Raw genomic sequence first — 13403 nt, 5'->3', positions numbered from 1 at the left:
GCATTTCGAGCATTTCACCAAGTGTTTGTGGACAAGAAAAGGATTTCAACTTAAGGCAAGCATTAAAGTCATCATCAGGCTCAAGTGGAATGTGCAAGGCAAAGGTATAACTTAGCTAGGTTTTCCTAGTTTTGCCGGTCTCATGGCGCTTGGAGGGATACTAGATTATAGGTTTGATAGTCGTACTATCAAGGGGGACTTTCAGGCAGGTAGCTTGATCACATCACATGTAGAGAGATCAAACCTTTGCATAATTTGCATCATTCTTTATTGTTGATCTTGGGTGGTTCTCTATGTGAGGACCTTAGACTTCTCCATAGATTTAAGGGTTAATTGGATTCATGCCACTGTAACTTTCGCAAGTTGGAAAAATGCCATTACAAAAGCCAGAGTTGGAAATATGCCACTACAACTTTTCCATACCTCTATATACGCCATTATCTTGACTTAATAGAATAACGGATCAATAAAGACTTGTATTCCAATGTGTATTTCAGTACTGACCATACTATCCATGTGCCCACCGAACTGTTATTGAAAAACGCGATTTCTCTTGCCCAGCCGCCGAGTACTTCTGGCGTACGCAGCTAGCAAGCTGACTTCCGCTCCAGATCGAACCTGCACGCACCTAGCACCGGCAAGATGCTCTCAAGCATGCCCACTCCGACACACGAAGACGTAGCACTAAATTGGGTTCTTGATCAGAGCAGGTGATGATGTAGTGTGTGTGTGTGTGTGCCGCATGACATCACACATAACAAACTATACCAGCAAGGTTGGATGAGTCGAGAGTGGGGCCCCTTGGCCTTCATTGGCTCACACGCACGTACGCAGCGATTCCGCCGCCGGCCGGAAACACAACGCACGCACGCGAGCTTCGACGGGCGGAGGTTGTATAGTGGTTCGAAGAACAAGACGGGGCCGGGGACTTGGGCGCAGTCTAGAGGCGGATGCAGCATGGTGAGCGAGCTCGTCCCGGGCGGCGGAGTGCGGCGTGGTGGCGAGCTTGTCGGGGATTGTGAACGCGACGGGCAGAGACACGAGTTCGTCGGGGCCGGAGCTTCGATGGGGCGGAGATGCGGCTAGAGCTCGGGCAGGTCGGGCGATGAGTGACACGGTCGGGGAGCGCGAGGCCGACGACGGGGCATGGACGGGCAGCGCGCTGTTGACGGCTGGCGGAATCAACTCGAGCTCAAGGCGTCTCGGGGATCAGCGGCTCCATGGACAAGTGCGCGGAGCTCTGGAGTCTGGAATCAGCACCCGCGTTGCGCGCGCCACCATCCGCGATGCCAGCCTCCAGCTATGTCGCACGTGCCTCTGACCGCTGCCGTATAAAGGTATTTACAAGCATATAAGGGTAGTATATGGCTCAGTATTGTTGAAAATGGCATATGTAGAGGTATGTGAAAATTGTAGTGGCATATTTCTAACTTTGGTTTTTGTAATGGCATTTTTCCAACTGGTGAAAATTGCAGTGGTATGAATCCAATTAACCCTAGATTTAAAACGAGCCCAAGATCATCGAATTCAGAGTTCGTATACCAAAGTTGTGCATGTTTTAGCGGGCTGCTGTAGGATGTCGTGGGTACCCCGTGGGCATGGGCTCCCCATGCCCACGGGCTTGTACCGTGCGCACGGGACCCAATGGGCACGGGGCCCCGTGCCCACGGGCTTGTACCGTGCGCACGGGACCCCGTGGGATGGGGTGCCCAGGAAGTGTCCGTTGGAGCCCCAACGGCTAGTTTTGAAAGTTGCCTATAGGCCTCGTGCCCACGGGCTTGTACCGTGCGCACAGTACCCCGTGGGCACGTGGTGCCCAGGAAGTGTCTATTGGAGCCCCAACGGCTAGTTTTGAAAGTTGCCTATAAAAGAGCCATTCCTCCCCACCAGTTTGGGGGTTGTTCATTCACATTCTAAACATCATTTTGAGCCTCTTAGCACCTCTACCAAACCCATATCTCCCCTCTATGTGAAGGGGGGTTTGTGGATGGATCTTGGAGTCATCTGTTGATTTCATCCATTGCATCCCCTCACTTTAATCTCCTACTTTCTTGAGTTGCATCTTGTGAGACTGAGAGAGTGACTTGAGCATTTGTTGCTTGACCTTGCATTGCATTTGTTGCATTGGTTTGAGCTCCCCGCATTGATTTGTTCGAGTGAGAAGCCCATGAGTGTATTACTCTTGGAGTCTTCCGCCACCTAGATGGTTTGGTGATATATTGAGAAGTTTGTGAAGAGCCTAGATAGCCAAGGTTCCTTCGGAAGCTTCCTTTTGTGGTGTGCTAAGGGGAAGAGTGTGAAGTGGCCTAGGTGGTCAAGTTCCTCTGAATACTTCTGTGGTTGTGGTGTGCTCCGGATAAGATTGTAAAGGTGTGGTGGTCGCCTTCAAAACCAACCCCGAGTGAATTGAGGCTCATCTGTTGGGGGTGGCTCAAAAGGGAGAATACAGTGAGTCACCTGGTGACGCCCCAGAGCTTTGGCTTCGGCACCGCTCTAACAGAGATTATCACTCTCACGAGTGTGAACTTTGGGATAAATCCGTGTCCCCGACTCGCTTGTGGTTATCTCATACCCACACCCTTTACTTTCTCCAATTCATACTTGCTCATATTGATATATCTCGTGCTAGTTGAATTGCTTAGTTGTTCCTACATTTCCATATCTTGTGATATAGTTTGTACTTGCTAGTTTGCTTAAGTGCCTATCTTGTTCAGAATAGGTTGTTGGTGCACTTAGTTGAGCCTAGTTTATTTAAGATTTGTGCTTGAAAAGTATCTGTTAGTTTAGTCCGCATTAGGATAAACCAAATCTGTAAAAGTTTTAAAACGCCTATTCACGCCCTTCTAGTCGCCATCTAGATCCTTTCAATCATGCACCACATGCGCACGCTGTAGAATTTGTAGTCGCCTTCTTCCAAGGTCACATCTTCAGGAGCAATCAATGCACCGATCTTGCCAGACACTTCTATTGTCGACGTCACCATGACGCCAAACAACGCATGCCCCCTGCGCGCGCCCATCGAACGGTATCCAACGTTGAGACCCTGATGCACCTTGCCGCCAAGACTCGCCATCGTCAATATTGTAGATGGCATGCCGCTCTGCCTTGGTCACCGCACGACAAGCAAACGGCAACCTGCGACCGGCCACCAAGCTAAACACTTGTCCCTCCAGCCGGTGCACATCCCCAAAGATGATGCCCCCATGGGGGTGACAACGCAGGAACTTCACCATCATCCGATCCAGAAAGCACGGATCTGGGGTTTCTCCCAGGGCACATAGGGAACGCGAATTACATCACAACGTCTCCAACGAGGTAACGACGCCCACGGACACCGCCATTGAAGGTTCTGGCCGAGATCGAACCAAGATTTCGCTCGAAAATTCGTGCCCATCCCCGGCTGGACCACCAAATCAGGCTTGTCCGTCATCCAGCACACCCATGGGTGACGTCTACCACCGGGAAACCGCACGACCGGAGCCGCATCACTGCCCGGAACTGCTGCCCCGTCTGGGTAAGCCACCGACGGCGGAGGGGCCCTCATCACTGCGCCGCCGACGCCGGACGATGCACACGTCCAAAACACCCGTGCGGATCTCCACCGCAACCGCATCCCGAAACCGCAGCGGAGGAAGGAGGTGCGTTAGGATGTTTGAAAATTACACTAAAAAATATTTCAACCCAAAGTAAAACATTGCTATTTAGAGTTTTTTCTAATAAACCAGACAAACGCAGTTGCATCCTTTTGAAAATGTGGTGCTTTAGTACACAATTCAAAAAATGATGTATGTTCTCCTAGGTTTAGTAGCTCCATTGTATTGCATTTGTATATTGTACATATGTTTTGGTTGTTGGAAATATGCCCTAGAGGCAATAATAAAAGTGTTATTATTATTATATTTCTTTGTTCATGATAATAGTCTTTTATTCATGCTATAACTGTATTATCCGGAAATCGTAATACACGTGTGAATACATAGACCACAATATGTCTCTAGTGAGCCTCTAGTTGACTAGCTCGTTGTGATCAACAGATAGTCATGGTTTCCTGGCTATGGACATTGGATGTCGTTGATAACGGGATCACATCATTAGGAGAATGATGTGATGGACAAGACCCAATCCTAAGAATAGCACAAAGATCGTGTAGTTCGTTTGCTAGAGCTTTGCCAATGTCAAGTATCTCTTCCTTCGACCATGAGATCATGTAACTCCTGGATACCGTAGGAGTGCTTTGGGTGTATCAAACGTCACAACGTAACTGGGTGACTATAAAGGTGCACTACAGGTATCTCCGAAAGAGTCTATTGGGTTGACATGGATCGAGACTGGGATTTGTCACTCCGTATGACGGAGAGGTATCTCTGGGCCCACTCGGTAATGCATCATCATAATGAGCTCAAGGTGACCAAGGTGTTGGCCACGGGATCATGCATTACGGTACGAGTAAAGTGACTTGCCGGTAACGAGACTGAACAAGGTATTGGGATACCGACGATCGAGTCTCGGGCAAGTAACGTACCGATTGACAAAGGGAATTGCATACAGGGTTTGATCGAATCCTTGACATCGTGGTTCAACCGATGAAATCATCGAGGAGCATGTGGGAGCCAACATGGGTATCCAGATCCCTCTGTTGGTTATTGACCGGAGAGTGGTCTCGGTCATGTCTGCATGTCTCCCGAACCCGTAGGGTCTACACACTTAAGGTTCGGTGATGCTAGGGTTATTAGGAAGACTAGTACGTGACTACCGAATGTTGTTCGGAGTCCCGGATGAGATCCCGGACGTCACGAGGAGTTCCGGAATGGTCCGGAGGTAAATTTTTATATATGGGAAGTTGTCATACGGACACCGGAAAGTTTCGGGGGCTTATCGGTATTGTACCGGGGCCACCGGAGGGGTTCCGGGGGTCCACCGGGAGGGGCCACCCCTCCCGGAGGGCCACATGGGCCGCAAAGGGGAAGGAGCCAGCCCCTAGAGGGCTGGGCGCGCCCCCCACCTTGGGCCCATGCGCCTAGGGTTGGGGCGAAACCCTAAGGGGGGCGCCCCCCTTGCTTGGGGGGCAAGCCACCCCTCCCTGGCCGCCGCCCCCCCTCTAGATCCCATCTAGAGGGGTCGTCCCCCCTTGCCCCTTCCCCTATAAATAGAGGGGTGAGGGGAGGGCAGCCGCACCACAAGCCAAGGCGCAGCCCCTCCCCTCCCCAACACCTCTCCTCTTCCGTACGTGCTTGGCGAAGCTCTGACGGAGTACTGCTGCACCAACTGCACCACGCCGTCGTGCTGCCATTGGAGCTGCCTTCCTCAACCTCTCCTTCCTCCTTGCTGGGTCAAGACGCAGGAGACGTCGTCCGTCCCGTACGTGTGTTGAACGCGGAGGTGTTGTCCGTTCAGCACTTGGTCATCGGTGATCCGAATCACGTTCGAGTACGACTCCATCATCACCATCCCCTTGCAAGCTTCCGCACGTGATCTACAAGTGGTATGTAGATGCAAACTCACTCCCTTGACTCGTTGCTTAGATGAACTCATAGATGGATCTTGGTGAAATCGTAGGAAAATTTTTAATTTTCTGCAACGTTCCCCAACAGTGGCATCATGAGCTAGGTCTATGCGTAGTTCTCTTTGCACGAGTAGAACACAATTTTGTTGTGGGCGTGGATCTTGTCAACTTACTTGCCCCTACTAGTCTTTTCTTGCTTCAACGGTATTGTGGGATGAAGCGGCCTGGACCAACCTTACACGTACATTTACGTGAGACCGGTTCCACCGATTAACATGCACTAGTTGCATAAGGTGGCTGGCGGGTGTCTGTCTCTCCCACTTTAGTTGGAGCGGATTCGATGAAAATGGTCCTTATGAAGGGTAAATAGAAGTTGACAAAATCACGTTGTGGTTATTCGTAGGTAAGAAAACGTTCTTGCGAGAACCCAATTGCAGCCACGTAAAAGATGCAACAACAATTAGAGGACGTCTAACTTGTTTTTGCAGCGATTGATCATGTGATGTGATATGGCCAGAAGTTGTGATGAATGATGAATTGTGATGTATGAGATCATGTTCTTGTAATAGGATTCACGACTTGCATGTCGATGAGTATGACAACCGGCAGGAGCCATAGGAGTTGTCTTTATTTTTTGTATGACCTGCTTGTCATTGAAGAACGCCATGTACCTTACTTTACTTTATTGCTAAACGCGTTAGCCATAGAAGTAGAAGTAGTCGTTGGCGTGACAACTTCATGAAGACACGATGATGGAGATCATGGTGTCATGCCGGTGACAAGATGATCATGGAGCCCCGAAGATGGAGATCAATGGAGCTATATGATATTGGCCATATCATGTCACAACTATATATAATTGCATGTGATGTTTATTATGTTTATGCATCTTATTTACTTAGGACGACGGTAGTAAATAAGATGATCCCTTACAAAAATTTCAAGAAGTGTTCTCCCCTAACTATGCACCGTTGCTACAGTTTGTCGCTTCTAAGCACCACGTGATGATCGGGTGTGATGGATTCTTACGTTCACATACAACGGGTGTAAGACAGTTTTACACAGCGAAAACACTTAGGGTTAACTTGACGAGCCTAGCATGTGCAGACATGGCCTCGGAACACGGAGACCGAAAGGTCGAACACGAGTCGTATGGAAGATACGATCAACATGAAGATGTTCACCGACGATGACTAGTCCGTCTCACGTGATGATCGGACACGGGCTAGTCGACTCGGATCGTGTAACACTTAGATGACTAAAGGGATGTCTAATCTGAGTGGGAGTTCTTAAATTTGATTAGAACTTAATTATCATGAGCTTAGTCTAAAACCTTTGCAAATATGTCTTGTAGATCAAATGGCCAACGCTAATGTCAACATGAACTTCAACGCGTTCCTAGAGAAAACCAAGCTGAAAGATGATGGCAGCAACTATACGGACTGGGTCCGGAACCTGAGGATCATCCTCATAGCTGCCAGGAAACAATATGTCCTAGAAGGACCGCTAGGTGACGCTCCCGTCCCAGAGAATCAAGACATTATGAATGCTTGGCAAACTCGTGCTGATGATTACTCCCTCATTCAGTGCGGCATGTTTTACAGCTTAGAACCGGGGCTCCAAAAGCGTTTTGAGCATCACGGAGCATATGAGATGTTCGAAGTGCTGAAACTAGTTTTTTAAGCTCACGCCCGGGTCGAGAGATATGACGTCTCCGACAAGTTCTACAGTTGTAAGATGGAGGAAAACAGTTCTGTCAGTGAGCACATACTCAAGATGTCTGGGTTGCACAACCGTATGACCCAGCTGAATATTAACCTCCCTGATGAGGCAATCATTGACAGAATCCTTCAGTCGCTCCCACCAAGCTACAAGAGCTTTGTGATGAACTACAACATGCAGGGGATGGAAAAGACCATTCCTGAAGTGTTTTCTATGCTGAAGTCAGCAGAGGCTGAAATCAAGAAAGAACATCAAGTGTTAATGGTCAATAAGACCACTAAGTTCAAGAAGGGCAAGGGCAAGAAGAACTTCAAGAAGGACGGCAAGGATGTTGCCGCGCCCGGTAAGCCAGTTGCCGGGAAGAAGTCAAAGAATGGACCCAAGCCTGAGACTGAGTGCTATTATTGCAAGGGGAAGGGTCACAGGAAGCGGAACTGCCCCAAATACTTAGCGGATAAGAAGGCCGGCAACACCAAAGGTATATTTGATATACATGTAATTGATGTGTACCTTACCAGTACTCGTAGTAACTCCTGGGTATTTGATACCGGTGCCGTTGCTCATATTTGTGACTCACAGCAGGAGCTGCGGAATAAACGGAGACTGGCGAAGGACGAGGTGACGATGCGCGTCGGGAATGGTTCCAGAGTCGATGTGATCGCCGTCGGCACGCTGCCTCTACATTTACCTACGGGATTAGTTTTGAACCTTAATAATTGTTATTTGGTGCCAAGTTTGAGCATGAACATTGTATCTGGATCTCGTTTAATACGAGATGGCTACTCATTTAAGTCTGAGAATAATGGTTGTTCGATTTATATGAGAGATATGTTTTATGGTCATGCTCCGATGGTCAATGGTTTATTCTTAATGAATCTTGAGCGTAATATTACACATGTTCATAGTGTAGATGCCAAAAGATGTAAAGTTGATAACGATAGTCCCACATACTTGTGGCACTGCCGCCTTGGTCACATTGGTGTCAAGCGCATGAAGAAGCTCCATGCTGATGGACTTTTAGAGTCTCTTGATTATGAATCACACTGGTAGTGAAGTCATATGAGGCCAAAACTATGCCTAAGGTATGAAAGGTGGAAGGCCTAACGTAGACTATGCTGCCACCCATGTTGGGTAAAACTTCTTTGGCCACTTGCCCTGACCGCGTACACATTGTCAAGCCCATCGATGAGGATGTGTGAGCTTTACTATGACATAGAGCCCCCAAAACCGGAGGGTCCCGTAGTGAAAATCAGGGAAATCGTCCCTGCTCGTCTGCCGAATGACTACCTTGCTGCGATCATAGAGAAACTATGGCCGGTCGGACCGTCGCCAAAGGGTTGACACATTCGGTGTGGTGTAGACCATGTACAGTGGCAATGTGTACAACAATAGATAACCTACAAAGAAGGTGAAATTTGACTATTAAAAACCATATCATTTCCACATAGCCAAAGTTACCATAATAAAGCAAATACTCCCACCGCTATTAGCATACTAAACTTATCATGTATGTCGTCAAGTGAGTGACTATGAATATTAGCAATACTTCTAGACGGATACGAATTGGACATTATTTGGATGAATGATCATGTTTTTTCGAAAAGGGGAAGACCCCGGCCAATGCATCATCATGATGCACAGAACATGCAAATTTACATTGAAAGGAGAGGTGCTCGATTGTCTCATCCTGAGGACAAAAACAAAATTTCTTACTTCTCAACCAATTGTAGCGAGTGAGGTTGTCATTTGTTAGCACAACACCTCGGCAAAGGTACCATATGAAGATCTTAACTTTCAGTGGTATCTTTGACTTTCATGTTTTTCTGTTACTGTCCGCTGGAATCTCCGAGTGTGAAAACATGTGGTACATAGAGTAGTAGGATACTGTTCCTGGAGAGTAGCGTTTTCCAACCACATGTCCTTCGAGAGGTGAATCTCAAAGCCGTCTTTACCGCGAAGAACCCAAAGCAAAATGGAGATGTTTCTTTGTTGCCGTAAGTCCATCCTAGAAATGTGAATCGCTAGGTTTTCAACATGCATGGGACACATCTTTTGGCATGTAAAGAGATGATTATTGGATCTAGTGCCCCACAAAGTCGTTCTGATCCGTAAAAAACCTGTGACTGGCACCGTGCAGTGCCATGAAATCTCATGAAGTCATGAGAGCATGTTACTACTATATCTCCACAACGACGACCTGTAATGCTTCTGAATCCACATGACAGCGATCTAAGTTGTACTGTATAATCTGCAAGCGCAGAAAGTTCACAAGTACAGCGAACCAACGAAAAATTCAAACACACACATCATAATCTCTTGCAAAAGAAATAGCATGGCGGCACGACCCCAACAAACTACCATGTGAATCTGTTGCGACGTGCTTCATTTAAAAACATTTTGCCAGGTCCTCAGAGTCCAACTCTTTGAAAGCTGTCGGAACAGCAACAATAGTCAAAGCTACTAGAACCGCAGCCTCTTCCCTTCTTGCATTGCCACCATTTTCTTGTTGGAGATGTGATCTTAGAATAATACGGCAGCCTGGACTTCGCGTTGGCACCACTGTGTCTCGCGTCGTACACCATGATTGCCGTCTTCTTTCTCTCTTTTCTTCTCCCTCTTCCCAAACTAAGCAATGGTCAATGCGCCACCCATGCCATGCCAGTTCATGACGTCAAACGGATTCACTGCATGCAAACCGGGTGCTCTCCTCCGGTCTCACCCAAGCTCGTGAGTCAGAGCGCTTGACCACCTGCGCTGCTCCAGGGTTTAGAAACTCGGATGCTCCCTTCCTCAGCCGAAAGCATCACCAAAGTATTCGTACGGCCATGCCGTATGCTCTTTGTTTAGTACGGTGCTTATCCGCATGCATGGGCGCGAGTTTGACAGGAGAAGCACTGCGGTTTCCGTGGATCGGGAGAGGCGGCATCACCGCGTTCGTCTGGCTCAGAAGCTGACGCACTCGTCATCACAAGCCGCAATTGGATTTTAGTAGATTTCAGAGATCAACCAGCTTAGCTGTACTGCTGCGGCGAGAATATTTTTTTCAGTTCGGGGCGCTCCATGGCTCGCTCACCTGCTCCTCGTTCGATCGGTTTCAGCCCTGCGTCAGTTTGACTCTGAAACTCGAACCCGTGACCGGGCGGGACATTTCATCAGAATTTCAGTGCGCCACGCACTGGATCGGCATGACGTCCGCCAAGAAACGCAGAGAAGAAGCTCAGGCGGCCGCTAACCACGCGTCTTCCATCTGATCGGTCCACTGAAGGGAAACCCCGAAATGTGGAGCACATTTGGCACGAAACGCAGACGGACCGCACGGCACCGCGCAGCAGCTTCCCACATGGATTTTTCTAAGCACATCTCCTCCGCGTGACTGACCAACAAGTGGCCGATCGACCGTCTCGCGCACAAGTACAGACGAACGAATTATAGTATGACCACTGCCCACTGACGCCCAGAAGTAGAAGAGAAGCGAACCCCGAAATTAGATGGCAGTCAACAGCAGCAACCCGATAATACGCGCGCGAAACCAAAATTTATTTGGAAATACGTCCACGGAGCGGGACAATGCTACGGTCGAGGGGAGACAGACAGAGACGGCGTCGTCGGGATAATGGTCGTACCACGAAGGTACGTACTACGCGGCCCCACCCCCTACCCACCCAACCCCTCTGATTGCTCGGACTCCCAGTATAAAACGCGCGCCCCCTCCCTGCAAGCCTACTAGCCTTGGCTGCCTTCCATCTGCTGCGCTGCAACACCGCGAGTCCGCATCGCACAGCACCACCCGCACACCCAGCTCGCCGCTGCGCCCAGGAAACTTTGATCAATCCATCCATACGCCCTGTAGTGCCGCAGCGCCAGCAACGAGAGGCTTCCGCGCCACCCCGCAACGGCAGGCTTGTGTTCGTTTCGGCGGATTTCGGTGGGGAATTCGGCGGCGTGGTGATAGCTAGAGCAAGAGGGAGTAGGCATGGGGCGTGCGCCGTGCTGCGACAAGGCGAGCGTGAAGAGGGGGCCGTGGTCGCCGGAGGAGGACGAGCTGCTGCGGAGCTACGTCCGGAGCCACGGCGCCGTCGGCAACTGGATCGCGCTCCCGCAGAAAGCAGGTACGTGCGTATGTGTAGCCGCGGCGCGTGCTGCAGTGATCGCGGCCCCGGCCGGAGCTAGCCTGGCCTGCCGGCGCGGCGGCGCCGGGGACGGGCTAGATAGGGATCGATCGCTGCCGACCGGCCGGCGTCGTCCTTTTGTGATTCCAAGAAATAAAGCCGGCCAGCGAGCGAGCTGCCTGACTGATTTTCCATGGTTGCTAAAGCTTTGACGTGCGCGCGCAGGGCTTAACCGGTGCGGCAAGAGCTGCCGGCTGAGGTGGCTCAACTATCTCCGCCCGGACATCAAGCACGGCGGCTACACCGAGCAGGAGGACATGGTCATCTGCTCCCTCTACAACTCCATCGGAAGCAGGTAAACCGGTTTAGCTGAGCGCATGTGCACTGAATCGCATGCGGATTCCGAAGCGTCCCGTCAGATTTGTTTGTAGCTGCCATCATCTCTCTCTGTGTGTCACTTAATTGACTGATCGTCTCTGTGTGTGTGTGTGCCCGACCTGCAGGTGGTCTATCATCGCGTCCAAGCTTCCCGGCAGGACGGACAACGACGTCAAGAACTACTGGAACACCAAGCTCAAGAAGAAGGCCATGGCCATGCACCAGCACCAGCAGCAACAGTACCACCACCACGGCAGCGCGGGCCGGGGACATACCGGCGGCGCGACGATCGCCACGCCACCGCCCGCCCCTCAGAGCCAATGCGCATCATACATGCAGCCCTCGCCCGCGTCCGCCTCGTCCGCTGTCACCACGGCGAGCGGCGACGCGGCCAGCTTCGGCGCCATGTACTCCCCGTCCCACCAGGCGCCACTCGCTCACTATAACGTCAACGCCGCGGCGCCACTTGCCGAATTCTCGGCCATGCCGATGCCGGCCGCGGCCAACAGCTGGGCCATCAATATGGCGTTCGAGGACATGTTTTTGCCCGAGCTCGTCGGGGGCGGGGACTTCTCCCAGGCGGACCTGTTCGGCGGGTTCGGGGCGTCGCTGCTACAAGCGCAAGACAGCAGGGCGTCGTCCCTGCAGGAGCTCTCCGCGTGCTACTTCCCCAACGTTCAGGCGGAGATGTGGGCGGCCGCCGCCGACCACGTCAACGTCAAGCCGCCGGGCGCCGGCCTGTGCCCCAGCCTGACATGAAAAACAAAATGAAGCCACTAATGTCACCGCATCCATGTGCAAGATGTTCATGCCTAGTCGTCGATCGCCGTAGCTGCTGGCTGGCTGGCGCCGCCTTGTCCCTGTTAATTTTCTGTGTCCATGAGATGGATTATTACATGTACATTATCTTGTCCGCCACTCCACTGCTATGTCATAGATGATGAGCTAGATTTGGATTCCCTCCCGATTTGCTTGCTTGCCACTGTTGGGTTCTGCCTACCAAGTACCAACCATGCAGTCCGGCTACTGTGCGAGCTTGAGTTAGTGCGATCGATGTGACCTGGACATGGCTCTGTCAAATCCAAATCCCCCTTGGAGATTGATTTGGTAAAGTCGCCCTAGTTCTCGCGCCCAAGTCCGCCTCTAGTCTGAGTAGCCAATCACTCGTCGACGTAAAGATATTGTAGTGAGAGAGACTGTATATCACACACACTGAGAATAAATACTAGTACGACATCCTATGTAATGTACTCCCCTGTCCCATAATATAAGAACGTTTTTAACACTATACTAGTATCAAAAACGTTCTTAAATTATGAGACAGAGGGAGTACGTATGTGTTGGATCAATTCGTATGGCTAATATTGCTTGGTCCGATCGAGCTAAAAAGCTAGGCAAGGGGGGGGCGGCAACGAGAAGAGCATGATGTACCGCGCAGGTTCTTGGTGTGACGCGCTCGATGACGGCGACGAACTGAAGCCGGGCCGGGCAGTGCCGTGTGTACGTGTGCGCGATGGACCAGGTCGATCGATCATGGGGCTCGCATATGCTTTGCATGGGCAGCAGGCAGTGTCATGCACGGACCCGGCCGTTAACCGATCATGGAGCGAGGCGAGGCGAAGAAAGATGCACCCAGCTAGCTTAGGTAGCAGGCGTGTGGATGCAAGCGACTCATTCCCAGTCCCAACCGG

General features: G+C 50.6%; 1 protein-coding gene across 1 annotated transcript; it reads left to right on the top strand.

Annotated features, from left to right (window-relative positions):
* The first annotated feature begins 10964 nt into the window (after positions 1–10964).
* Positions 10965–12671, top strand: LOC119281443 (transcription factor MYB4-like). Its single transcript, XM_037561959.1, has 3 exons — positions 10965–11334; positions 11560–11689; positions 11838–12671. The coding sequence occupies exons 1-3, from the start codon at positions 11199–11201 to the stop codon at positions 12469–12471; spliced, it is 900 nt and encodes a 299-aa protein (XP_037417856.1). The 5' UTR covers positions 10965–11198; the 3' UTR covers positions 12472–12671.
* The last annotated feature ends 732 nt before the right edge of the window (positions 12672–13403 follow it).

The sequence above is a fragment of the Triticum dicoccoides genome, chromosome 3B (assembly GCF_002162155.2).
Source record: "Triticum dicoccoides isolate Atlit2015 ecotype Zavitan chromosome 3B, WEW_v2.0, whole genome shotgun sequence".
NCBI lineage: Eukaryota > Viridiplantae > Streptophyta > Magnoliopsida > Poales > Poaceae > Triticum > Triticum dicoccoides.
This window is presented reverse-complemented; position numbering and strand designations above follow the sequence as displayed.

Coding starts and splice junctions, on each gene's coding strand:
- LOC119281443 (XM_037561959.1), top strand. CDS start 11,199: ATGGGGCGTGCGCCGTGCTGCGACAAGGCGAGCGTGAAGAGGGGGCCG. Junction 11,335..11,559: donor CGCGCTCCCGCAGAAAGCAG/GTACGTGCGTAT, acceptor GTGCGCGCGCAG/GGCTTAACCGGTGCGGCAAG. Junction 11,690..11,837: donor TACAACTCCATCGGAAGCAG/GTAAACCGGTTT, acceptor CCCGACCTGCAG/GTGGTCTATCATCGCGTCCA.